The 27,547-nt window shown below is 52.3% G+C and overlaps 1 protein-coding gene across 2 annotated transcripts; it reads left to right on the top strand.

Moving 5' to 3' along the window:
* The first annotated feature begins 1,913 nt into the window (after positions 1–1,913).
* On the top strand, positions 1,914–27,547 carry Hif3a (hypoxia inducible factor 3 subunit alpha). Of its 2 annotated transcripts, none has more exons than XM_027431318.2 (15): positions 1,914–1,939; positions 7,914–8,104; positions 9,911–10,056; positions 12,421–12,505; positions 13,259–13,371; positions 13,751–13,959; positions 15,255–15,361; positions 15,603–15,750; positions 19,172–19,284; positions 19,627–19,817; positions 21,114–21,215; positions 22,271–22,542; positions 24,188–24,299; positions 26,054–26,135; positions 27,450–27,547. In XM_027431318.2, the coding sequence occupies exons 1-15, from the start codon at positions 1,914–1,916 to the stop codon at positions 27,545–27,547; spliced, it is 1,995 nt and encodes a 664-aa protein (XP_027287119.1). The 2 variants fall into 2 exon arrangements, with proteins under 2 accessions (XP_027287119.1, XP_027287120.1); XM_027431319.2 differs by lacking the exon at positions 1,914–1,939 and adding an exon at positions 7,767–7,786.

The raw sequence follows: 27,547 nt of genomic DNA, 5'->3' as shown, positions 1-27,547 counted from the left end.
AGAAGGGATTTACATGTGAAACAAGCTTGTTCCCAACTTGAACTAATATAAATAAATAAATAAATAAATAAGGAGTGAATTTGACTGCAATGCATCATCTACAAGTATGGAATAATTTAAAATGTAAATTACTGTAACAAAAGATAACAAACCCCTCAATATCAGGGCAATTCTACCATCACATTTCCCATGGCTGTTAGAAACTGTCTATGTACACTGGGGAGAAGAGGGAGGCAACAGCATCTTACTGGTGTTACCCTTTGCCCTTGGAGGTCAGTGGTTAAAAAAGAAAGAAACCCTGGAGACACCTCAGAGTGCCCACACACACATACTAACGAATTCTATTTTGATGATCCTTGCTCTCTACTTTCAGTTCTTACCTCTAGTCAACCCAGAGTTCCTCAATGATAATTGCCTTATTAACTTCTTTTTATTATTGGGAAATAGAATACACACATAGAGTAGATGCTCTGTGGGGCTGATTGCTAAAAAGAACAATGGAGTTCAGACTCAGTGGTAGAGCCCCTGCCTAGAATCCCCCAGTGAGGGGCTGGGGGTGTGGCTCAGTGGTGGAGCCCCTGCCTAGAATCCCCCAGTGAGGGGCTGGGGGCGTGGCTCAGTGGTAGAGCCCCTGCCTACAATCCCCCAGTGAGGGGCTGGGGTGTGGCTCAGTGGTAGAGCCCCTGCCTAGAATCCCCCAGTGAGGCCCTATGTATGAGGATTTCTAGAGGAAAGCCAATTTTATTACAGTGTGTGTGTGTGTGTGTGTGTGTGTGTGTGTGTGTGTGTGTGTGAGTCAAAGGACAACTTTCTGTAGTTGGTTCTCTCCTTTCAAGATGTGGGTCCTGGGAATCGGTAGTAAGTGTTTTTAACTACTAAATCAACCTTCTAACTGGGAGGAAGAGCACTCTAACATGAGCGTGCAGCATGTTCAAAGGTCCTGAGACGGAGCTTGCCCGGTGATACAAAAACAGTAATGCCGAGTCTGCGGCAGTGTGGAGTGCGCCCGAGCCTGCAGGCGGAAGGAACACTGCACCGGCACCCTTGTCCTTAGTTAGTGCCCCACCCCCTCGCCAGCTTACACAGGAACGTCCTTCCTTACCCCTCTGTACCGCCTCCCACCTGTCCGTGGTCACTGCGCACGTCTCTCTCGTCGTCGTTTCTCTGTTCCCTCTACAAGTGGGTGTGATGGAGCTAAAGCATATTTACTTGACAGAAGCTTAATTATTCATCCGCGGGAACCTGCACAGGGAGTTAAGAGAGGCCACCGGGTCAGGGCGGAGTGGAAAGGGGTGGACAAGGAAGGACGGGGAGTGGGGGGAGGGGGGGCGGGTCCAGAGTGGAGTCTGCACAGTGGGGTCCACACAGTGGAGTGTTTATGGCAAAGCAAGGGGTTGTGGATCACGGATGGAGATGAGTTAAGCGTGGAGAGGACAAGCGGAGGTTTGGTAGGTTTGAAAAAAAGAACAGGGGAGAAAAGAGGATGGGGGGGTGCGGTTTGGAACGGGTGGGAGTGGAGAGGCCCGACTGTGGACGGTTATAGAGGGAGAGACCCCGGTGGAAGCTGGGACGCAGAGAATAGTGAATCGGATGGTTCCGAAGCGCTCGGATGGGGAGTTCAAAGACTGGAGGGAAATCACGCCCGGCGGGCTCCGGACTGCAAGGAAGTCTGAGGCAGGGGCGTGGCTGGGGGGTGTGCGTTACACAGGATTCCCCCACCCCCCTGGAGTTCCAAGTCTTCTCCTTTAGTCCCTCCTCCTCCTTGGGAGTAACAAGCCCACCTTCCAATCAGAGCCGCGGGCTGGGCAAGGGGTAGCCAATGGCGTGGCAGGGGCGGAGCTGGGGAGGGGGCTCACACGACCAGGGGAGGGGGCGCGGGGCATCGAGGGCTCAGGAACTGCGAAGGGCGAGCCATGGCGTTGGGGCTGCAGCGCATGAGGTACAGGGCTTCGGGTATAGGATGATGGGGACCGGGGGCTCTCCTTGACCGGGGTGTGGGGGAACCCCTCATTTGTGGGGTGTGGCTCAAGTTGAGGATACTCTGGGGTGCGCGACTGGGGACACATCCCCGACGTACCCTCCACTCTAGAGGGTAGCAGGGGATCTGGGATTTACCCCCAGAGTTCCAGCTGTCCCGCCCCCCTGCCCAAGAGCTGCTCTGGGGTTGTGAGCTGCGATTTCCTGATACACCGGGTTCAGTCCTCCTTCTGGCTGGGAGTGAAACTAACTCCAAGTTCCTATGGTTTGGAGGTGGTTGTGTTTGATCAGTGGCCTCTCTTCCGAGAGAGAAGCTTTCCTCCAAGCCCCTGAATTGAGTCTTTCTTGGCCGTCAGACTCTTGTGATCTTAAAAAAGGGATCCCCAAATTGAGGTTTCCCCGACATAGGGAGCCCCTGGAAGACTCCACTTCTGACTCGCAGAAGAGAGATTACCTTTATCCTGCCCTAGAAATGACCGGGAAGAATGTCTCGTTAGTCTGTGGGACCCAACCAAGGTCCTTTATCCTTTCAAAAATAAAAGTGGCATGATAGCTGGGGAGGGGAGTTCACTCCTGTAAACCCAACACTTGGGAAGCTATGGTAGAATGATGATTTCAAAGCCAGCCTGGCCTACATGGCAAGTTCCAGACCAGCTTTGGTCTACACATAGAGAGATCTTGTCTCAAAAAAAAAGCAATTAAAAAAAAAAAAGTAGGGTCACCCCTTTTTAATAACAACGGGACAAGCCTGACCCACTTCCCAAAGCCTGGCTCTGTGTTTCATTCATCTGCCCCCACCCAGTCTGTAATTGAGGGAGGAGGGCCCCACCCAAACCCTATTTGAGGGGCATCCTTCAGAGACACGGATGCCCTGGCTGATGAAGCGAGGAAAGCAGCTCCTTCCTGTGGCCCGGCACAGCTGGGCCATCCTGGGAATAGTTGGATTCTGTGTTCACCTTGCAACAGGTGCAAAGGCCTTCTCGGGGCCAGAGCCAGGTTACCACAGGAGGCCCCAGAAAAGTACCCTAGACCCTTGGTATCCCCTGTCTAAACTGGGGCATCCCTCAAGTCTCGCCACAGTCCCCCACTCTCTGGTTGTGTAGGTCTGATTGGTTTTCTCTACACCCCACTTTTACCCCTACCTCAACTCAACCAAGCTCCCCTTCTGTTCTCCAGTTCTATTCCAATCTCTGGCTCTGAGCCCACCAGGGAACTCCATCCCCACCCCTTCTAGGCCAGCCCTGGCGCCGCCCGTGAGAGCGTCCCCTTATGGTTGTGTGAGGGGCCTCTCTTAACAAAACTAGGGTGCCCCCCCCTCTGCACCCAAGGCCAGCCCTTTCCTGTGGTGTCATCCCATGCCGTCATCCCATGCCGCACACCCACTAGAAACTCGCACCCGCCTCCCGGCTGAGCTCCGGGCTTCTCCTGCGCCCCCAGGATGGCACTTGGCATCCGAGGGCGCTTGGGTAAGTGGTTCTCTTCCGGCCGTGCGCCCCCATCTTTCTTCTAGCTTTCAGTTTCCAGCCGTCTCACCCTTCGTGGGAGTGTTCTTGGGAAATCCATAATGACCACATTGCCCTGTACCCACCTGAAAGCAGGGATCCCCGTAAAAACAGGACTGGTGTCTGGCACCCCACTGGATAGCCAAATGACCAAACTGTTGAGAACAAGTTAGATCAAGGTCAGAGAGGCTCCGCACTGACCCCTACCCCAAGTCCTTTCTCCGACCCAAACCTTGCCTTCTGGCCTCTCGGGTAACCTCCACGCAGCATCAAAAGGGGTCTCTGCCCAGACAGAAAGCTAAACCTCCACCACAGCTCAAATCCTCTACAGTTTTTGCCAGCCCCCCGGTATCAGGCTCAGTCAGAAGACAAGGCCAGAATGTGAGAAAGAGGCTCTCCTCATCTCCTAAGTCTTTCAGGATGGGGAAAGAGTTGGGGTCTCTTCTCTCTTGGCTAAGGGGCCCTGGGCCCCAAGTCTCCCTTCCCAGGCCTCACCCTGGGCCTCTTGGCCACACCCTCTGTTCTCAGCTAGAACACGGAGTAAAGGTGGCAAAGTTCCAGGCGCACGTCCCAGGCTGGGCACACTGCCAAGGGGTTGGACCAGCGCTGGGCCGGCTAGGGAGATCTGCAGCAGGGCTGGGACCTAAGAAAAAGACTTGGGCCACCAGGCAGAAAGGAGCAGGCACGGGTCCCTTGGCTGGTGGGCACACCCTCCTGAGGAATTCACATTTTAGAAGGCAGGCCCTAAAGTCAGGGTTCAAATCCCCAAGCTGTGCAATCTTGGCCCAGAGATCTCCTTCCCCGAGCGCCCACTTCAAGTCTTGGATAATGGGGGTCAAATCTCTCCCAATAAGGAAACAGGCGCCCTTCCTCCCCCCACCCCCCCACACACACCCACTGAGGTGCCAGAAGTTAACAGACCTGACTTTCCTAGGGATTATTATGTTATGTGGCCTGGAGCAAATTCTGTCACCTGTCTGTGGTGGCTTCCTTAAGCAAAAAGGTAATAATGGGTGCAGGGTGGATGTGAGGGGCTTAACTGAGAAGCCGCTGAGCAGGGCAGACGGAAATGGGCATGACAGGCTAGGAATTATCACGTGATCGGCACAGGCCAGGGGTGTCATTGCTCTGAACCGCAGACTCTGAGACAGGCTGACCTCGAAATCACTACATCCGGGGATGGCCATGAACTCCTCGCCCTCCTGCTCCCACCTCCCTAGTGCTTGAGTTGCAAACCGGGTGCCACCACACCCCGTTTATGTAGTACTTCAAGGCAAATGTCCCGCCCACTGAGCTACATACTTCTCAGACCCCGTTTCTACCTTTAAAAAAAAAAAAAATTAACTTACTTCCGAAGCTGTGCGGATGGGGGACGGATTGTGTGCTCGTCTTTGGGAGTGTATGAAGGTCACAGGATGGGTTCAGGTGTTAGAACTCAAATGGTCAGGTTTGGCCCTGTTTCTGCCTTGTTTGTTTGTTTGTTTGTTTGTTTGTTTCGAGACAGGGTTTCTCTGTGTAGCTTTGGAGCCTATCCTGGTACTCGCTCTGGAGACCAGGCTGGCCTCGAACTCACAGAGATCCGCCTGCCTCTGCCTCCCGAGTGCTGGGATTAAAGGCGTGCGCCACCAACGCCCGGCCTGCTTCTGCCTTTTTAAAAGGGAGATTGTCACTTCTGCTGCTATTGATAATTGTAAAGGGGGGGGGGGTCCTCTAGTTTCTGAGTGTGCAACACACCGACACTGTTATTCTGTTCCTTTAAGGCGTTCGTGTAAAAGCTGGGCATGTACTTACACACTCATACACACAAATACTTGCAGGCGTGACTAACTGCGCGCCCAGAGGCGCATAGGTTACTCCAGGGTACAAGAGACTCATAAACTAGGGCCTTTCATTACGAACTCTAGCCAGTTGCCCAGCCTCGCGTCCTAAGCCTCTGGCATACATTAACTCATTTAATCTTCAAGCCCCCCACCCCACCCCGCCCCGCCCCGGAGGAATCCATCACGGTGACGCAGTCCTGTGACCGCAGCACCCAGGGAAGAGGCTGCCGCAGGAGGCTCCTAAGTGTCAGGCCCGTCTGAGCTACACAAACGAAAACCACCCTTTGAGGAGGTGGGGGGGGGGGCTATTAAACTGTGCCCTGGGGAGGTTAAGCAACCTACCCAAGGTCACGCGGCCAATGAGCAAGGGTGTCAGGACTGGAACCCTGAGCCAGAAGAGGCAGCCCCCACTGTTTCACAGTAAGGCCAGAAAGCCAGCGAGAGGCCCATACTTCCCGTCCGCACATCCGGAGAACAGACGGAGAGGGGAAGCAGGGTCCCTTCCACAGCCACCAGCTGGCTCCTTCTATGGAGGAAGAAACCCTGCCACCCTAGCCGTCCCGTCCCGAGTAGGATTACAGAGCTCAGCTGCCTGGGAGGTGGGGCGCCGGCCCCACCCCCACCCCCATTCCCCTTCTCTCTCCCAGTTCCCTCTGTCCCAGGGCCCCCAGCTCAGGGAGGCCCGCCCACCCCCACCCTCTGGGCAGGAAGACAAACAGGGCTGGAACAGTACAGTACAGGACGGAATGTCCTCTGGGCAGGCAGGACTGAGGCCCCTGCCCCCACCAGCCAAGAGGGAGTTCATGGGGGCGCCCCCTTGGCTCCTCCAATACTAGGCCAGCCTGCCCCCTTCAGGGCCTCACACAGCCCGGCACTAACGGCTTCCCCACCCCATCCCACCCCCGCACCCAGACTGGAACATTTTTGTAGCCCTCCCACCCCCAATCCCAGAAGTGGCCTCTCTGCTCCCCCGAATTGATGACGATTGGGAAAGGGCAGCCTGCTATCCCAGAGTCAGGCTTCGGCTTCCTGGGATAGGGGGGCTTAGGTACCTCGTTGACTGGGCTCAGCCAGGTACTGGTTGTGAGATCTCTTGGGCCTCAATTTCCCCTTCACAAAGTGGGTTTTAAATTTGCCCCCTCCTGCGTCGAGGCCAGACAAAGTGACATGCCTATAGACTTATAATAATCCCAGCACTCAAGAGGTGGAGGCAAGATCAGACGCCTAGGGTCATCTTTGGCTTGGGCTACACAAGACCATGTCTCAAATAATAACGGGGTGCAGTGGCACACACTTTTAATCCCAGCTCTCGGGAGGCAGAGGCAGGCGGATATCTGTGAGTTCGAGGCCAGCCTGATCTACAGAGTGAGTTCCAGAACAGCCAGTGCTACGCAGAGAAACCTTGTCTGGAAAACCAAATAAATAAATTGGCCTCCACCACCACCACCCGGCCAATATACCTTTTTTTTTTTTTAAGAAGAAAAGAAAATATTCAAAAAGAGACATATAAGTCAAGTGTGGAGTCACAAACCTATAATCCCAGCACTTTCGTGGTAGAGGCACAAGGAAGGATTAGGTGTTCAAGGCCAGCCTGACCTACATAGGGAGACCCTGTCAAATAGACTATGGTTTCAGATAAAGTTTTGGGTTTTGTTTGGTTGGTTGCTTGTGTGTTATTGAGACAGGGTCTCACTATGTAGCTCTGACTGGATTGGACGTGTAGACTAGGCTGGCCCCGAATTCAGAGATCTGCCTCCCAAGTGCTGGGATTAAAGGCGTGCGCTACTACGGAGTTTTAAATGGGTTTGGCACTTGGCAGGGAAAATGACTTAATGGTGAAAATGGGTAATTGATTTCTCTCTCTCTCTCTCTCTCTCTCTCTCTCTCTCTCTCTCTCTCTCTCTCTCGGCAGGGAAAATGACTTAATGGTGAAAATGGGTAATTGATTTCTCTCTCTCTCTCTCTCTCTCTCTCTCTCTCTCTCTCTCTCTCTTTCTCTCTCTTGGCAGGGAAAATGACTTAATGGTGAAAATGGGTAATTGATCTCTCTCCTCTCTCTCTCTCTCTTTCTCTCTCTCTCCAGGCATTTGAAGTGTGTTAAAGGGTAGAGGTGCTGGGCAGAACCCAGGGTTGGTTTGCTGTGTCACCCTCGGTGGGGCTCTGCCCCTCTTAAGGCCCCTTTGGCTTGTCGTTAGGCTTTGAGCTATCTCTGTGAGATTCAGCTTGTCTGAGGAGGGCAAACGCGGAGGGAAAGGAGCCTGGGAGGGTGCTGGCTCTTCGTGCTCTATCTCTCCTTTGGACTCAGCTCTGCCACCCCCTCCCACCGGGAGGCCTCCCTATCCCCCAGGCGGCGTCTCTAGCTCGGGGGGGGGGGGATGAGCTGCGGATAAACCCTGGAGAGGACAGAAGGCCTTAGGCACACATCCTGGGGGAGAAGCCTGAAGCAAGGCCCTGCAGGGAGGGCCACATGGGCTGGGACCAAGACAGGTAAAATTGGGGGGCAAGGAGAAGGGGCTTCAAGGGGAGGAGCTGCGGGGGGGGAGGTCCAGCGATGTCGCCGGGGCCCCCAAAGGGACCCACATGTGACCTGCCGCGTGCCATTTCCTTTCCACAGGTCGAGCACGGAGCTGCGGAAGGAGAAGTCGCGGGATGCGGCGCGCAGCCGGCGCAGTCAGGAGACGGAGGTGCTGTACCAGCTGGCTCACACGCTGCCCTTCGCGCGCGGCGTCAGCGCGCATCTGGACAAGGCGTCCATCATGCGCCTCACCATCAGCTACCTGCGCATGCACCGCCTCTGTGCCGCAGGTGAGCCCCGAACATCCCTCGAGCAACCCCCACCAACACCCCCCCCGCCACGCCTCTGCTCCCTGTGGAGGCCCCGCCCCTGGGAAGCCTTTCCCCGCCTCCCTGGCCCTAGAATCCTCCCTGGTCGAGGACCCACCCTTCGAGTGCTGGACCAATCGGAGCCCTGGGTTCAGAAGACCCCTCCCTTGGGAGGCCCCACCCCTTAGCATCTAAAGGAGGCCCCTGGAAGCCTTAGGCTTGGTCTTTGGGAGAGACTAAATGAAGTCTCTACCCCCTTGATTTTGTGTTTGTTTTCTTTTTGTTTCTTGATATTTTTGTTTTGTTTCTTGATATTTTTGTTTTGTTTTACTTTTTTATATTTTGAGACAGAATCTCACTGTGTAGCTCTTGACGGGCCTGGAACTTGCTATGCAGACCAAGCTAGCCTTGAACTCACATAGATCTGTCTACCCCTGCCCACGCACCCACCCACCCATCCATCCTTCAAGTGCTGGGATGAAAGGAATGCACCACCACGTCGGCAATTTATGTTTTTGTTTTTTGGTTTTTTGGTTTTTGGTTTTGCCATACTGGAGATTGAACCCAAATCCAAGGGGTGTGGCACCCAAACACTCCACAACTCAAGCCCCCAGCCCCTCACTGGGGGGATTCTAGGCAGGGGCTCCACCACTGAGCCACGCCCCAGCCCCTCACTGGGGGATTCTAGGCAGGGGCTCTACCACTGAGCCACGCCCCCAGCCCTCCTTTTACTGTTTTGTTTTGATACAGGGTCTTACTAGGTTGCTCAAACTGGCCTTGAACTAACTTGGTAGGCCAGACAAGACTTGAATTTTTTATCTTTCTGCCTCAGTTTCACATAACCACCATGCTTAGCCAATCCTTGTCCACCCCAGGAGGCTCCGCAACCATTTTTTCAAAATTTCCTGAAAAGTCTCTCTTCACCCTCTGCCCTCTTCTCTTCTAGTTCTATTTCTTATTCTCTTAGCAGCCACCAGAGGAAGCACTTGCATGCTCTCTCTCTTTCTCTCTCTCTCTCTCTCTCTCTCTCTCTCTCTCTCTCTCTCTCTTTCACACACACACACACACACACAGAGAGAGAGAGAGAGAGAGAGAGAGAGAGAGAGACTCCTAAAAAAAATTTGAAAAGGTTTGAGTGTCTGCCCATTAAATTCCTTTAGTCCCAGCACTTGGGAGGCAGAGTCAGGCAGATGTCTCTGAGTTCAAGGCCAGCCTGGTCTACAAGAGCTAGTTCCAGGACAGTCTCCAAAACTACAGAGAAACCCTGTCTCTAAAAGGAAAAAGAAAAAATTCCCTTGCCCCATAGAATTCGGGGGACAGGAGGGGTGCCCCTTTAGAATTCTGTCATGTGTCCTCCGACCTCCAGGTGCTCATGGAATAAATGAACAAAATGGAATGGAATTCTGTCTTCTGGAAGTCACTGACAGTTTAGAATTCTGCCCATCTGGCAGGCCATCCGTACCTTTCCCAGAAGAATTCTAGAAAACTCACTCATAGCTCTAGAATTACAAGTGCCCCCTCCCAGGCCACTTTGGAGTTCAACTCCTCAGAGAGTTCAGTCTTAGAATCTTGGGGGTTTCTGCCCCCCTCTCCTGGGGTCGGCATTCCTCTCTCCAAGGCTTAGCAGCCTGGCCGGGCTTGGGACTCCAAACCTCTAGAATTTCCCCCCTCTCTCCTGGGCACTTCTATGAGTTCCTGTGTGTGAGGAAAGACAGAGGGAAGCTAGCAAGGGTGGATCCGTGACTGACCACAGCTGCTCCATCCTCCCTCTCCCGGCTTGGGCACCAGGGGAGTGGAACCAGGTGGGAGCAGAGGGCGAGCCACTGGACGCCTGCTACCTGAAGGCCCTCGAGGGGTTCGTCATGGTGCTCACCGCCGAGGGAGACATGGTTTACCTGTCGGAAAATGTCAGCAAGCACCTGGGCCTCAGTCAGGTGAGCTGCCTGCTCTGCACCCCGACCTCCCCCACACCCGTGATGCTGGGGGGAGGGGGGCGGGGGACCGTGGTTCCCCACAACCTTAGCTCTCCCTTTATGAAGTTCGCAGCGTGGCAGAGGGAAGAGAGGGATGTCACCAGACAGAACGGTCAAAGCTGTGATGGGACAGTCTTCGATGGAGGGAATGTGGGGCCCAGAGGCCTAACCTAGCCCGGGAGGAAATGGACTGGGGGGAGGGGGGGCTGGTTAGAAGAAAGAAGGCCTCAGCTGAAACCCGAATGACTTAGCCAGTCATAAAGAATATGAAGGCAGGGACAGTGAGGATCACAACTGTACGTGGAGAAGGGAAAGGCAAAGGCCCAGGGGTGCCCAGGGGTGAGAGGAAAAGGGAACGCTTTGGAGAAATGACAAGGTGATCATGGACAGTGGAAGAAGCTGGGAGGGATTAAAAGGTCGGACAGTTCAACAGATAGATAATGCCGGTTCAAATGAGAGGGTTTGTCTCCAAGGTACTGGGGAGCCATAGAAGGAGTCAAAACAAGGGAGAGGTTGTGCTAAAGAGGTAGAACCCTATTTACAGTTTAGAAAGGAAATAGAGAAAGACTAGATAGAGGTTAGGGGACCAGCAGGGAGCAGATCCCCCCCCCCTCGGGTGGAAGAAGAGACGCTGGGCAGGACACTTGGGGACTAGAACTAACTTTAATTCATCTTTGGAGTAAAGCCCTGTGTGAGAAAGTCTGTGTTCTTTTTTTCTCTTTCATGTAAATGGCTGTACAGTGGACCTCTGTTCCTTCTCCCTGATGCATATCCCCACTCCTGGTACCAATTTCTCTGTGAGTGTGAACTCTCAGAGTCAGACAAGTGACTGTCCCAAAGTCCCTAACTAGAGAGCGATAGAGACAACTCTCAAACCCAGCTACTCTTAAGAGGCGTTTTGGGAAGAGTACCGTGGCATGCACACACCATTGGGTTGGATCCCACCATGGGGGATTTTTTTTTTCCATCTGTGTCCCATCCTCCCAGTACCAGGCTCATTTGCTAAACTGAAACAAGTAACAGACTCTTTGACCTGCCCAGGAGGTGTGGCTCACCCTTTGAATTTGTGACTCCTGATTTTATTTTTATTTGTTTTTTTTTTTAAGTACTAGTAAAAGTTTATCTATTTTATATGTATTGGGAGGGCCGAGAGAGAGAGAGAGAGAGAGAGAGAGAGAGAGAGAGAGAGAGAGAGAATGTGTTGTGTGCACGCCATGTAGGTCCTGCATTGCAGGCGCCATCAGCAGCTAGAAGGGTACATTAGAGTCCCTGAAACTGGAATTACAAGCAGTTATCAGCCACCTGATAGTAGTCCTGGGAACTGAACCCAGGTCCTCTATGAGAGCAGCAAGTGGCACACACCTTTAATCCCAGCACTCGGGAGGCAGAGGCAGGCAGATCTCTGTGAGTTCGAGACCAGCCTGGTCTACCAGAGCTAGTTCTAGGACAGCCTCCAAAGCCACAGAGTAACCCTGTCTCGAAAAACCAAAAAAAGTGCAGCAAGTGCTCTTAACCAATGAGCTGTCTCCTCTCCATCCTCCCCCCCCACCTTTCTGAGACAGGGTCTTACTGGGTAACCCCACCTTGCCTGGAACTCACTCTATAGACCAGGCCAGCCTGGCACTCACAGAGATCCACCCATTTCTGCCTCCTGAGTGTTGGGATTAAACCTGTAGGTCACCCCACGCTGCAGACTCCTACAGATTCACTTGACTAGTAAGTGAAACAGCATTTCACATAGTCCAGATTAGCCCCAAACCCACTATATAGCTGAGAATGTCCTTGAACTTCTGACCCTCCTGCCTCCACATCCCCACTTCTGGGATTATGGATACTTGACACAGGGCCCGAGATTCTGTGTCTGGTATCAAACCCAGGGCCTGGTCCGAATTAAGCAAGCATGCTACCAACTTAGCCACATCTCCAGCCCCATACCTTTGTTTTCAAATGTCACCTCCTCCAAGACACTGTTCGGGGCCTCTGTCTTTAAACTAGAAATCTCATTATCATGTGACTCAACCCCGATGCCTCCCCAGACACACACAGGCATGCATACCACCCAGTAAGCCCCCCCGAAAGGCAAGGATCCATCTATGATTGGTCCAATCATTTAGGAAGGGTCCTAGCAAATACTGGGTGTTGATAACTGGTTACTGAATGAAGGAGTGAGTGAATGAGTGACTGAGGAGGCTGATGACATTGACCAGACTCCTGATTTGGGACCAAAAAAAAAAAAAAAAAAATGATAAGCAGAGAGAGGAAAGAGGAGCCAGCCCAGGGGTCCTGTTAAATGCGTCTTCACTACAAACTCTGCCTTTCCCCCAGCTGGAGCTCATTGGACACAGTATCTTTGATTTTATCCATCCCTGTGACCAAGAGGAACTCCAGGATGCCCTGACCCCCAGGCCAAGTGAGTGCCTTGCAAGCCCAGACCCCACTTTTTAGGGTAGGAAACTGGCCCAGCCCTCCCCTCCCTGATCTGGCACACCTGCATAGAGAAAAGTGGAGAGAACTAGCTATGCCCAGAGTGCTTCCTCCCCTGGGTGCTTCCTTCCCTGAATGCTCCCTTCCTTGGGGACTCCCTTCCCTGAAGACTCCTTTCCCCTTGATGCTACCTTCCCTGAGTGCTCCCTTCCCTGGGGACTCCCTTCCCTAGATGCTCCCATCCCTGGTTCCAGGTTTGGGAATGAGGCTGGGGAGACTTTAAGATTTTATTTTTGCCAGGTGTAGTGGCGCACGCCTTCAGTCCCAGAACTGGAGAGGCAGAGGCAGACAGATCTCTGAGTTCAGGGTCAGCCTGGTCTGCACAGTGAGTTCCAGGACAGCCAAAACAAAGCAGCGAGGTCCCGTCTCCAAAAAATAGGAAGGGAGGGAAGGAGGAAGGAAGGAAAAGATTTCATTTTTATTTTCTTTTAAGTAGGGCGTGGGGGGGAGGGCAAGGGCGGAGGGGGGTGTGATTGTGCAGGGGAGTTCAGGTGACCTCAGAGGCCAGACATGGGTTTTAAAGTTACAGATGGTTGTGAGCCGCCTGACGTAGATTCTGGGATCCAAACTCTGGTCCTCTACAAGAGTAGAAGCCTCTCTTAGCCGTTAAGCCATCTCTGAGGCTGGGGAGACTTTAACATTCACTCAGTGACGTGTCCCCATCTCGGTGCCTTCGCAGGCCTGTCCAAGAAGAAGCTGGAAGCCCGCACAGAGCGCCACTTTTCCTTGCGCATGAAGAGCACGCTTACCAGCAGGGGGCGCACGCTCAACCTCAAAGCTGCCACTTGGAAGGTAGGCTGTGCCTGGTCTCAGTGGGGTGGGTCTGACCCCTGAAGATCTCACTCCCTGTTGGATTTGGGGTCTCCCGGGCTCAGAGAATTGCTGGAACTCCTTCAAACCGAGTCCGATAGGTTATTAAGAGTACCTATGAAATTGAGTATCCCCGGGGCCAAACATTTAAGGATGAAAAAATCCTCAGCCTCCTCAACTAAGTCCCCCGAGTTTCCCCGAGGGTTAGAATAAGGATCCCGGAGCTCCTCATGACTTTCTAGAATAACCAAAGATCTTTTCTCCCCAGTTCCCTCTGGGACCCAGACACAGGTCTCCCAGCCCCGTGGGTAGCCTAAGGCTAAGATGGGTGGGTACTCACAACGCCCCGCTTCACCCAAAGGTGCTGCACTGCTCAGGACATATGAGGGCCTACAAGCCCCCTGCACAGACTTCCCCCACCGGGAGCCCTCGCTCCGAGCCTCCCCTGCAATGCCTGGTGCTTATCTGTGAAGCCATCCCCCATCCAGCCAGTCTGGAGCCCCCTCTGGGGCGAGGGGCCTTTCTCAGCCGCCACAGCCTGGACATGAAGTTCACCTACTGCGACGAGAGGTGGGCAGTGGCTTTGTGCAGAGCCACACCCACCCACCAACTCCTCTCATTGGTTTTACCCAAGTTCTCTCTCTCTACCTCCCTCCCTTTCTGTCTGTCTGTCGGTGTGTGTTTGTCTCTGTCTCTCTGGTCTAATCGCCCTGCCTCTACCTCCTGAAAGGGGCGGGGCGGGATGACGGGCATGCGGGACATGGAACCCAGGACATGGAAATCATGCTCCGAAAGCGTTCTGCAGACTTCAAAGCTACATGCTCAGAGACAACGACTCTAGGTTCTGACTTCTTGGGTTTTCATCCTGGGTCTGTAACATTGACCAAGTGACTTCACCTCTCTACCCCGCAGTGTCAACTGTCCTGTAGGAGAATAATGTCCCCTTTCTCTTGCCATTGTTCTCAGCACTCCCTGCTCGCACAGCGCATAGCTCAATGCAAACGTCTCGCTTTCGGGCTATATGGGTTTTCGTTCTTTTCTTTATTTTCTTTACCTTCTCTGCTTCTTCTTTTTCCACCCTTTCCTACACACACACACACACACACACACACACACACACACACACACACACACTCGTTTCTTTTTTCACTTAATGTTGTGGCGATAGGAGTGGAATGCAGGGCTTTATACATGCTTGACAGGGGTTCTACCACTGAGCACACCCCAGCCCCTCACTGGGGGATTCTAGGCAGGGGTTCTACCACTGAGCCACACCCCCAGCCCCTCACTGGGGGGATTCTAGGCAGGGGCTCTACCACTGAGTCACGCCCCCAGCCCCTCACTGGGGGATTCTAGGCAGGGGCTCTACCACTGAGCACGTCACTGGGGTTCTAGGCAGGGGCTCTACCACTGAGCACGCCCCAGCCCCTCACTGGGGGATTCTAGGCAGGGGCTCTACCACTGAGCGCCCCCCAGCCCCTCACTGGGGGGATTCTAGGCAGGGGCTCTACCACTGAGCCACGCCCCCCGGCCCCTCACTGGGGGGATTCTAGGCAGGGGCTCTACCACTGAGCCCCCAGCCCCTCACTGGGGGATTCTAGGCTCTACCACTAAAGCCCTGAACCCTTGATTTTTTGAGATATGGCCTCGCTGTATCCCAAGCCTCAAATTCACAATCCTGCTTCAATTCCTGAATGCTGTTATTACAGGGGTAAGTTGCCACACTCTGTCCTCTGTGTTTCTTACCCTCCCCTTGCCTTTCTGTTGCTGCCCCGTCTCTTGTCTCTCGTCTTGCCGTTGTTGTCTGTGACACCTGCTCTTTCCCTCCTCTGGGCCTGACCAGTACCCTCTCCATTCTACCTCAGGATCGCAGAAGTCGCTGGCTACAGCCCTGATGACCTGATTGGCTGTTCTGCCTATGAATACATCCACGCGTTGGACTCTGATGCAGTCAGCAGAAGCATCCACACTTGTAGGTGACCAACATGTCCCCAGGCTGGAGCCAGCTGCTGCATGAGCCCCCACCTAACAGCAACCCCTGATCTCTTGAACAGAAAGCCCAGGGCTTTGTGGGACCCCTGCCTCCCCCTGGACCCCAAATGCTAGGATCTGCATTGTCTTCCATGACCTCTCGTCCCTAATTCCAGCTTCCTGAGCTTTCTGTCCCCAAGTGTCTCCGCTGTGACCCTGACTCCTACCCATCCTCTCCCCAGTGCTGAGCAAGGGCCAGGCAGTAACAGGACAGTATCGCTTCCTGGCCCGGACCGGAGGCTACCTGTGGACTCAGACTCAGGCTACAGTGGTGTCAGGGGGACGCGGCCCCCAGTCAGAAAGTATCATCTGTGTCCACTTCCTGATCAGGTGAGCAGAGGGGTGTAAAGTGTGTGGAGGGATGCCAAGGCAGGTCTGTGTATTTTGCGTGTGTAAGGAAGTGTATACCTGTCTGTGCCTGTGTGGAACACATACGGCCATATGACTCCACATATGCATCTCTGTGTGTACGTTTTTTTTTTTGTTTTTGTTTTCTTTTGTTTTTTCAAGATGTGGTTTCCCTAAGTGGTCTTAGCTGTCTTAATACTCTTGACCAGGCTGGCCACAAACTCTCAGAGATATACCTGTCTCTGCCTCTGCCTCTGCCTCTGCCTCTGCCTCTGCCTCTCTGCCTCTGCCTCTCTGCCTCTGCCTCTGCCTCTGCCTCTGCCTCTCTGCCTCTGCCTCTGCCTCCTAAATGTTAGGATTAAAGGTATGCACTACCAGGACCCTTTGCTAACTTTTAAAAGAAAATTATTGGCGGTAGATCTATAGGCTGGAGGGATGGCTCAGCAGATAAGAACTCTGGCTGTTCTTCCAAAGAACCTGGGTTCAATTCCCAGCACCCACATGGTGGCTCACAACCATCTGTAACTCCAATTCTAGAGGACTGGACACCCTCCTATGTGGACACTGCATATACACAGAGCACAGTCATATCCACACACATAAATAAAAATAAATACATATGAGGCAGAGGCGGACAGATCTCTGTGAGTTCAAGACCAGCCTGGTCTCCAAAACAAGTTCCAGGACAGCCAGGGCTGTCACACAGAGAAACCCTGTCTTGAAAAACAAAACAAAACAAACAAAAAAAATTTAGTGGTGTTTTGAGCTGGTCTCAAACTCCCAGCAATCCTCCTGCCTCCAGCTCTCGAGCACTGGGATTACAAATGTGAACCACTAGGTCCAGACCAACAGTTCCTTTCTCGTGGTGACTGGTGGTCACTGGAGAATGAATGGGCCAATGTTTATTTATCCATGTGCCATCTAGGGGACTTTGGGTTGTTTCCTGTTTGGGGGGAGTATATAAACAGCCTCTATAAACATTCTCAAGTGGGATTTTGTGAGAATGAACATTTTCATTTCTCCTGGGTAGACATCTAGGAGGGGAATGGGTGGGTCAGATGTTCCCATGCAAATTTAACTTTTTGAGGAACTGAAAAACTGTTTTCACAGTGCTTTTGCATTCCCTTCGTCAATGTATGTGAATTCCAGTGGTCCCCATCCTTGCCAATATGTCATATTGTTGCGTATTTTCACCTCAGGAATTCAAATTGATAAAATTCAGAATATAGCACCTGCTTAGAATGGCCCAGTGAGGGGCTGGGGAAATGGCTGGGGTTGGGGTGCTGAGCCCCTGCATAAAATCTCTCAGAGAGCAGCAGGGGATTTGTCTCAGTGGTAGAGCCCCTGCCTAGAATCCCCCCAGTGAGGGGCCGGGGGGCGTGGCTCAGTGGTAGAGCCCCTGCCTAGAATCCCCCCAGTGAGGGGCCGGGGGGCGTGGCTCAGTGGCCCCTGCCTAGAATCCCCAGTGAGGGGCTGGCTCAGTGGTAGAGCCCCTGCCTAGAATCCCCCAGTGGTAGAGCCCCTGCCTAGAATCCCCCAGTGAGGGGCGGGGGCGTGGCTCAGTGGTAGAGCCCCTGCCTAGAATCCCCCAGTGAGGGGCTGGGGGCGTGGCTCAGTGGTAGAGCCCCTGCCTAGAATCCCCCAGTGAGGGGCTGGGGGCGTGGCTCAGTGGTAGAGCCCTGCCTAGAATCCCCCAGTGAGGGGCTGGGGGGCGTGGCTCAGTGGTGGAGCCCCTGCCTAGAATCCCCCCAGTGAGGGGCCGGGGGGCGTGGCTCAGTGGTGGAGCCCCTGCCTAGAATCCCCCAGTGAGGGGCTAGGGGTGTGGTTCAGTGTACCAGTCCTGAGACATTCAGTCACGTGTTTAAGGCAGAGCTGAGATTTGAACCCAAGCTGCTAGCTTCATAGTTCTTGTTATCAACTTCTGTTTAGTAATGCTTAACTGAAAGGTGTTTATGGAATGAATAAATGAATGAGCTCCATGTAGCCTGTATGCATTTATATAACACCAAGTGCATAGAGGTTTTTGTGCATGAATGTGTCTTTTCCTCTAAATACTCGGGTGTCTACAGGCGTTCCTGTATGTCTGTGTGTCCCGAGTGTGTGCCTAAGTTGCTAAGTACATTCTGTCTTCAAGGGGATAAAGGTGGCTGTCTTTAATTAGTACATCTCCAGGACAGGTTTAGTGAGGGTAGAGTCATAACTTCTCCAAGAGCCTCTGGAAGCACTAGACCCTCCTGCCTTCTGCCCTATGGGATGCTTATGCTAATGAGATGCAAATGAACGCATGGTCCTTACCCTCAGATCCACTCCCCCAAAGCCAATTTACCCAGCCAGCTTTGGGTTGTCTCCAGAGCCAGAGACTGTGGGATGGGAGGTGCGGGGGACAGAAAAGGGATGTATTTATAAACCTGTTCCCTTGAGGATGGAGATGTCTACAAATAGAAGCTTCTCAAATAAATGCTTATTCATAGAAAATAGCTATGAATTCTTCATATTTGGAAATGTAATGAAAAATATGGTTTTGGGGGGGGATTGATTTTTTTTTTTTTAGTTTCTTAGGGACACAGTTTTCTACAGAGCAGACCAACATCTAATTCACTGTGTAGCTGAGACTAATCTTGAACTCCTGACCCTCTTGCCTTTGCCTCCCAAGTCTTGGGATTTCAGGTCAGAAGCCATCAAGCCCAACAACTTCTGTTTTGTTTTGTCTTGTTGGGACAGGGTCTCCTGGCGGTAGCTCAAGCCAGCCTCTAACTCTCCAACTTCCTACCTCAGCCTCCCAAGTACTGGAATGCATGTTTGGCTCCACCATTGCAGGAGCTAGGGACACAGCTCAGTGGAAGAGGGTTTGCCTAGCATGCATGAGATCCTGGGTTCAATCCCCAGCCCAACAAACAGATAGATAGATAGATAGATAGATAGATAGATAGATAGATAGATAGATAGGTAGATGTCGTTACAGGTTGAGTGTCCCTTATCCTAAATATTTGGGAGCAAAAGCCTTTCTGAGGGGCCAGGGGTGTAGTTCAGTTGGTAGAATGCTTGCATGTAGGAAGCCTCCCTCAGACCCCATGACCTGAGCGTGGTGGTATGTGCCCGTAATCCCAGCACTCAGGAGGTGAAGACAGGAGAATCAGAAGTTCAAGGTTTTCCATGGCTACATAATGAGTTCTGAGGCCAGCCTGGGCTACACAGAGTCTCATCTCAAAACAAATAAAATAAATCCTGGTGAGAAAGCATTGTGGGAAATTATTTTCTGGCAAATCCCCTTCATCATCTCCTGGGTGACATGGCCTCTGTAGGAAGACCCCGGAAGCAGCCGCTGGGGGGGGGGGGCAGGTGGGTGGGTAAGGACACTCTCTGACTACCATTCTTCTTGCTTTCTCCCCCTCCCCCACCCAAGCCGGGTAGAAGAGACCGGAGTGGTGCTGTCCCTGGAACAAACAGAGCAACACACTCGCAGACCCCCTCAACGGGGTACCTCCTCGAAGAAGGGTATCCCTGGCAACAGTCTAGGTATGGATCAAGGCCATTGTGTCCTCGGGACCCCAGAAGAAAGGTCAGATGTGTTCACACAGCTCACAAGGCCCTGTGGGACCTTCCGAAGCCTCTCTACCCTTGTCACTCACAAAGTCCAGATGCTGTTTGCAGCCACTAGACCCTTCCCCAAGGGCCCTCCAGGGCTCCATAGCAATCTGACTGTGAAATAGCCTGGAATGAAGCCCTCCGGCGATTCCTCTCCAGCAGTAAACACAATGACCCGTCCTTACCCTTATGTCATCATCTAGGCTGAGCACCGCAGAGCAGGGTCTGGCCCTCAGCTCTGTGTGATGGCACTGTGTTCTGTTCATCCTGCAGACCCACCTGTTCCCCGGATCCTGGCCTTCCTGCACCCTCCGGCCCTGAGTGAGGCCTCCCTGGCTGCTGACCCTCGACGTTTCTGCAGCCCAGACCTGCGCCGTCTCATGGCACCCATCCTAGATGGGCCTCCCATAGCCGCCACCCCCAGCACCCCGCAGGCTACCCGGAGACCCCAAAGTCCTCTTCCGGTAAACAGGGTCACCTCCCTGAGCACATAGAGCCTGTGCTGCTTGGGCCTCTGGCTTGAGTCTTGCTGTTGTCTGTCCTCAATTTCTCCATGTTTGGGATAAGATGGGATTTCTCTAAGGCCTAGGTTACAAGATAAGTATGGTAGCACACACCCAAGATCCCAGTACTTGGGAAGCAGAGGCAGGAGGATTGAGTTTAAGGCCAGCCTAAACTACACAATAAAACCTTGCCTCAAAAAAAATCAAGATAGCCCAGCCTGGAAGTGTGTACCTGCAATACCAGCACTTGGGAGGCTGAAGCAGGGACAGTTCAAGGCCAGCCTTAGCTATGTAGTGAATTCTAGACCAGCCTGGAATGAGACCCTGTTCTAGTTTCCTTTCTGTTGCTGTGATAAACTGTCCTGACAAAGGGTCCTGGAGACATGGCTCAGGGGTTAAGAGTGCTTGCTCCTGCAGAGCACCAGAGATCAGTTCCCAGCATCCACCTGGGATGGATGGCTCACAACCACCTGTAATTCCAGCTCCAGAGGATCCAACGCCCTCTTCTGGATTGTTGGGCATCTTTATTCATGTAAGGCGTGTGTGTGTGTGTGTGTGTGTGTGTGTGTGTGTGTGTGTGTGTGTTTGTCTGCATGCATGTGTGTATGTATGTGAACCACATGTATGCCTGGTTCCTATGGCAGTCAGAAGAGGACATCAGATGCCCCAGAACTGGAGTTATTGTATGGTTTTGAGCCACCATGTGGATGCTAGGAATCAAACCGGGATCCTCCGAAAAGCCACAGATTTTCTTAACCACCAAGCAATTTCTCCAGCCCCTACCTACTTCAATTAACTAATTTAGAAGATCACCCTCAGACATATCCACAGGCCAACTCAATGTAGACAATCCCTCTTACTAGGTGATTCTAGGCTGTGGCAAGTTGACAAAGCTAACGATCACAGACCCTGCCTCAAAATAAATAAATACATACATACATACATACATACATACATACATACATAAAGCCAAGAAGGATGAGACTCACATATAATCCCAGAATTTGAGAACTAGAGGCAGGAAGATCCTAAATTCCAGTTCCTCCTCAGCTACATTGTGAATTCAGGAGTCACCTTGAACTACATGAGAGACAATGTCTCAAAAAACAAAAACAAGCAAGCAACAAACAAAAACACCTTTGTTTGCTTTGCTGTTTGACCACCTGCAAGCTCCAGTTTAAGACCCCCTACCCCCACCCCAAGATCTTACTGTCAGCACTTTCAGACTCAACCTCTGGTGCTTCCGCTCTGTTCCAGGCTGATCTCCCAGATCAGTTGCTCCGGGGCTTAGAGAATGCATACAGACTCTCCACTGCCCGGAAAAACAAGACTGTGGAGACAGATCTAGACAAAACTCAGGTGAGGACTGGCATGGAGGGGTCAGCTTATCTGGCTTTGCAGAAGGGTGGTGGGATGGATGGATGGATGGATGGATGGATGGATGGATGGATGGATGGATGGATGATGGATGGATGGATATATGGGTGGGTGGATGGATAAATAGATAGATGGATAATTGGATACATAGACCATTGTTTCATTGGCTGGGGGTGGGAAAAGGAAGACAGAAGGACAGAGAAGGGAAGAGAGAGGGAGACAAAGAAATAGACAAAATGACAGAGATAGTCAAGGTAAGAAAGAAAGGCAGCGGGTAATGGTGTCTTAACTATTTAATCCCAGAACTCTGGAGGCAGAGACAGGCAAATCCCCATGAGTTCAAGGTCAGCTTGGTCTACAGAGTGAGTTTGAGGACAGCCAAGGCTATGCAGAGAAACCTAGGGGCGGGGGAGAAGAAGAGGCAGAGAGGCAGAGAAACAGGCATCCAGATAGAGACAGAGACAAAGAAAGACAGTGATGGGGGTGGGACGATGACACTTTGAGGGACACAGAGACAAAGAAGGAGAAAGATGGAAAGAGACAGGGAGAGGGACAGACAGACAAGGCTTAAGAAGAGACAGATGAAGAAGGGGGAGAGATAGGTAGCGTAAGAGACAGAGACAAAGAAGGAAGAGACAGAAAGACAGAGCTACAGGCATAGCTGGAGAGACATGGTCAAAAACACAAAGACACACACAGAGAGAGAGAGAGACAGAGAGACAGAGAGACAGAGAGACAGAGAGACAGAGAGTAACACAGATGACAGCTGTCACAGCTATCATGCCTTACAGCTAAATGGGAAAGACACACAGAATCGTGTCCTTTTAAACCCAGGCCACCTGACTGACCTCTGTGGAAGGGGACTGGACCCAAGGAGAATCGTGGGAACTGACTACCACACAGTCTTTGTACATTTGAGAGACAGGGCAGGAAAAACAGCTCTTCAGGCAAACACCTCAGAGGAGTGAGCACCCAGCTTAGGGCCGCCCACCCAGGTCATGGCTCCTGCTGTAAACTCTCTCCTGCCCCCCTTACAGGACCCTGACACTCTGGACTTGGAGATGCTGGCTCCCTACATCTCCATGGATGATGACTTCCAGCTCAACTCCAGTGAGCAATTGCCCAGAACCCACCGCAGACCTCCTAGGGTGGCCCGCAGACCCCGGGCACGGAGCTTCCATGGCCTGTCGCCCCCCATCCCTGAGCCCTCCCTGCTGCCCCGCTGGGGGAGTGATCCACGACTGAACTGCTCCAGCCCCTCCACGGGAGATCCCCCCACAGCCTCCCTAATGCCTGGAACTCGGAAGAGGTGAGCTGCAGCGAAAAGAGGGAGACATAGCTCAGGCATACACAAGGTCCCTGCAGCAGCCCCATCCCTCCACATGCGTCCTGACCCCACGTCTCCAGCCAGGCCCTCCACATTCCCAGAATACTCCAGGTTTATATTCCAACCTTTGTAGCCCCCTTCTGGGACCCCCCTCCACTGCTCTCACCATGGACCCAAATCCCATTGCAGCCAGCAATCAATCATCAAGGACACATTTGCAGATGACTTATTGACACTTTTTGTGACAGTGAGAAACTGGGACTGGGAATATAGCTGGTCAGGAGACAACTTGCCGAAAACGGACCAAGCCCCTGCCTAGAATTCCCCAGTGAGGGGCTGGGGGCGTGGCTCAGTGGTAGAGTCCCTGCCTAGAAACCCCCAGTGAGGGGCTGGGGGTGTGGCTCAGTAGTGGAGTCCCTGCCTAGAATCCCCCAGTGAGGGGCTGGGGGCGTAGCTCAATGGTAGAGCCCCTGCCTAGAATCCCCCAGTGAGGGGCTGGGGGCGTAGCTCAATGGTAGAGCCCCTGCCTAGAATCCCCCAGTGAGGAGCTGGGGGCGTGGCTCAGTGGTAGAGCCCTTGCCTAGAATTCCAATAAGAATTTAGGGATGTGTGGTTCAATGGTAGAGCACTTATCTAGAATCCACCAGTCCAGATACATTCGGTCACATGTTTAAGGTCCCATAGCTCAGCCTCTCATTAGGGGATTCTAGTCATAACCCCAGCCATCTCACTGATGGGTTCTAGGCAGTTTCTCTAGTGCTGAGCTATATTGCCGTTGTGGGGGGGATGGGTGGATGGATGGATAGATGGGTGGAGAAAAATCAGTGGATGGATAGGTGGATGGGTAGGTAAATGGGTAAATGGATAGGTTAAAAAAAAATATCAATAGGGTGGCTGGAGAGATGGCTCAGAGGTTAAGAGCACTCACTGCTCTTTCAAAGGTCCTGAGTTCAATTCCCAGCAACCACATGGTGGATCACAACCATTTGTAATGAGATCTGGTGCCTTCTTCCTCCAGCCTGCAGTCATACATGTAGGCAGAACATTGAATACATAATAAATTTAAAAAATTAAAAAAAGAATAAAAGTATCAATAGATGGGTGGATGGGGGCTGGAAGGTGAACGGGTGGTTAGATGGATGGATGGATAGATGGACGAATAGACGGCTAGATGAACCCTGAGAGGGTGGATTAATCAGCAGATGAATGGAAGTATAGACATCCTCCGGGTGGTCCTCCCTCCTTTCTCTGCCTCTGCCTCTGTGCCCCCAGAGGCTGACCCCATTGCTGGGCAATTTTGCTGTCACCGGATGGATGAATAGGATGACAGAATGACAGCTGAATGAATGAATGAGTAGGCAGGTGAGTGGGCGGGTGGATAGAATGAGTGAGTAGGCAGGCGGGAAAGGAATGTGGAGATGGATAGACAGGAGGGTTGGGGCTGAAGGTGAATGAAGAAGGCTCATCGTGTGGAAACAGATAGGTCACAGCGCAAAAGAATAAGATGATGGCTGGTGGAAGGATGGGTGAATTGGTAGGCCTGTACGTACAGTATCAGCTTCCAACACCGGTACCCACACTTGCCCAGGTTTGCCATATTTTTCGAGTCTTGTCTGTGTCTCTACAGGGCACTGGCCCAGAGCTCAGAGGACAAAGGGGCGGAGCTGCTGGAAACAAAGCCTGCCAAGCGGTCCCCCAGCCTAGAACCTGCAAGCTTCCGGCTGCCTCCCCTCAGCCTGGTAAGTTTAGAGAGTTGGGGCTGGGGTTCTTCAAACCTCTGAACCTAGCAAGTTTCAAACCTCCTGTTTTATAGATGGGGAAACCAGAGAGGGCCAGGGGCTGACTGAAGATCAATGGTCCAGCTGCAAGCCGGACCTTGATCCCCTTAAGGCCGCTAATGGGCATGAAATGACTTTGCAAGTACATGGCTAACACCAAGAAGAGACAAGTAGGTTAAGAGGAGTGAGGCAGTCCACCGGATGAGGAGGAATCTTCTCTGCTTCCATGGGGTCCCCCTCCAAGATGAGACTCCTCGGATCTGGAGTACCTATACAGAGTTTAAAGAATAAATATTGAGTGTGGTGGCCACCCATAACCCCAGCCCTAGAGAGACTGAGGCAGGAGCATGAGCAGATTGAGGTCAGCATGAACTACATAGTTAGAGCCTGTATCAAAGAAACAGAACAAGAAAAAAGATCCATTGTGCACAACAGCAAAATCTAGTTTCTTTTATAACGCTTCCTGGGATTGTATGACTTCCACAATGCCTCTGTCCAACACCTTCCTGTCTCCCAAAGAACTCAGCTCCAGAGTCTACAAGAACTGTTAGAATATGAAGGGTGTGAATGATAATATCAGTAGCTCTCATTTACTGTGTGCTGATCCTGGCCTCGGTAAGTACTTCACAAGATTAATTTATTTAGCCAGGTGTGGTGGCTCACACCTTTAATCCCAGCACTAAGACAGAGGCAGATGGATCTCTAAATTCCAGGCCAGCCTGGTCTACAGAACGAGTTCCAGGGCAGCAAGGGCTACACAGAGAAACCCTGTCTCAAAAAAAAAAAGTTTAAATAAATCAATGCCATTATGGTAAGACAGTTACACAGAGGAAGTTAAGCAGTATTATCCGTCAGTGTAGACAGCACACCTAGATGGGGTGTGAGAATTTAACGACAGGATTGTCGGGGTGTGTGAGTACAGTGTCTGCGAGTCCACAGAGATTGTGTAGCATCTGGGGCCAGCACTGCCCCTAGCCATTACAGCCTAACACCTTCCAGAGTGGAACACAGCCAACCTACTCCAGCCCAGCAGGTTGGCAGCTGAAGGACACCTTCCTCCTCCCACACCTGTTAGGATGGCCCGTCTTCTGAGTCCAGTAGGAAAACGCAAAATAGCAATGGGTTCAGCCTCTGGGGGGGCCACAGAGGCAGAGAAAGGGGGCAGGACCACACCCGAAGGATGTCTAGAACAGTGATTTTTTTTCCAAGTCTCTTGGATAACTAGTACTCACCCAGCTCCAGTCAACCCCTGCACCTTACTGTCTTGTCAGATACACGGTGGTGGTGGTGGTGGTGGTGGTGGTGGTGGTGGTGGTGGTGGTGGTGGTGCTGTTGTTGATGGCACTGATGGTGGTGGTGCTGACAATAATAGTGATTACGCTAACGATGGCAATGGTACTGATGTTGCTAGTGCTAGAGGTGATGCAGGCGGGCTGATGATGTTAAAGACGCTGTGCAGCTGTTGATGCCAATCAGGCAAATAGTGATGCTGATGTTGCTGCTGCTGCTGATGATGCTGATGCTGATGTTGCTGCTGCTGATGCTGATGCTGATGATGATGATGATGCTGATGATGCTGGTGATGCTGATGCTGGTGATGCTGATGCTGATGCTGGTGATGCTGATGCTGATGCTGATGCTGATGCTGATGCTGGTGGTGGTGTTCGTTCTGATGATGGTGATGATGACAACTCTGTCTTCCCCTAATTTCCCAGAGTTTCCTTCTGCAAGGCCGACAGTTCCCAGGGAACCAGCAGGATCCAAGAACCCCGCTTCTGGATTCCCATGAGCCCTTGGGTGAGTCACAACACAGCCTGGGTGTACAGAAACTTGAGGTCCCCCTCCCCCGATGGTTCCACAAATGATTAAGAGAAGAATGGAACCGACTTAGGGTAGGTGGGTAGGTGAAGGAGGTTGTCTCAGTTAGGGTTATTTTTGCTGTGATGACACACATGACCAAAAGCAACTAGGAGAGGGAAGGATTTATCTCATTTCCACTTCCACACTTCCATTTCCACACTTCCATTTCCAAGTCCAGGAACTTGGAGGCAGGAGCTGATGTGGAGGCCATGGCGGGGCCATGCTGACTGGCTTGCTCCTCGTGGCTTGCTCAGCTGCTTTCTTTCTTTCTTTTTGGTTTTCCGAGACAAGGTTTCTCTGTGTAGCTTTGGAGCCTATCCTGGCACTCGCTCTGGAGACCAGGCTGGCCTCGAACTCACAGAGATCCGCCTGCCTCTGCCTCCCGAGTGCTGGGATTAAAGGTGTGCGCCACCAACGCCCAGCTCAGCTGCTTTCTTATAGAACCCTGGACCACCAGTCCAGGAGTGACTCCATCCACAATCACCCATCAATCGCTAATTAAGGAAACGTCGTACAGACTTTCCTAAAGTCCAATCGTATGGGGGCATTTTCTCAGTTGAGGCTCCCTCCTCTCAGATGACTCTAACTCTAGCTCATGTCAAGTTGACATAAAACGATCCAATGCAGACGATGCCCTCAGGTAGCCCTCCCCTCTTCTCCTGAGCCCCGAGGAGAGAAACAGAGACCCTAAGGAGGGTAAGAACTGACCAAGGCTATTACCCCTTGGGGTGGAAGCCAAGATCTTGTGGACCCAGATAGGGCTCCACTTCGAAGCTTGCCCAAGTAGAAGTAACTTGACAAGGTAGCTCCCAGCCACATGGCTTTGGGACAGCTGCTATGAAGCCTCAGCTCTCCTATCCATCAGTGGGAACCCATGACTACAGTTCTTACCTAAAGGACCTGTTTTATGGGGATGCTACATGAGCAGAATTCACCCAAGAACTGTTATGTAGTAAGTGCTCAAGAAACACCTCCCCACAAGCCACAAGCTGCAGGGTAGGGCGATGCTGAATCTGCAGCCTTTCTCTCCATCATCTTGTTTTGTTTCGTTCTTTTGTTTTTCGAGACAGGGTTTCTCTGTGTAGCTTTGGAGCCTATCCTGGCACTCGCTCTGGAGACCAGGCTGGCCTTGAACTCACAGAGATCCGCCTGCCTCTGCCTCCCGAGTGCTGGGATTAAAGGTGTGCGCCACCACTGCCCGGCTTGATTGGGTGCTAATTCTCTCCTGATTTACCTTCCCTTTCTCTGCAGGCTTAGCTCCCTCGCTGCTCTCTCTCTACCAGCATGAGGAAACTATCCAGTCCCGGAACCACGTCCCACCAGCAGCAGGCTTGGCCCAGGCCCACTGA

Source organism: Cricetulus griseus, chromosome 9 (assembly GCF_003668045.3).
Source record: "Cricetulus griseus strain 17A/GY chromosome 9, alternate assembly CriGri-PICRH-1.0, whole genome shotgun sequence".
Taxonomy (NCBI): domain Eukaryota; kingdom Metazoa; phylum Chordata; class Mammalia; order Rodentia; family Cricetidae; genus Cricetulus; species Cricetulus griseus.
The sequence above is the reverse complement of the archived record's forward strand: the minus strand, read 5'-3'. Positions and strand labels throughout refer to the sequence as shown.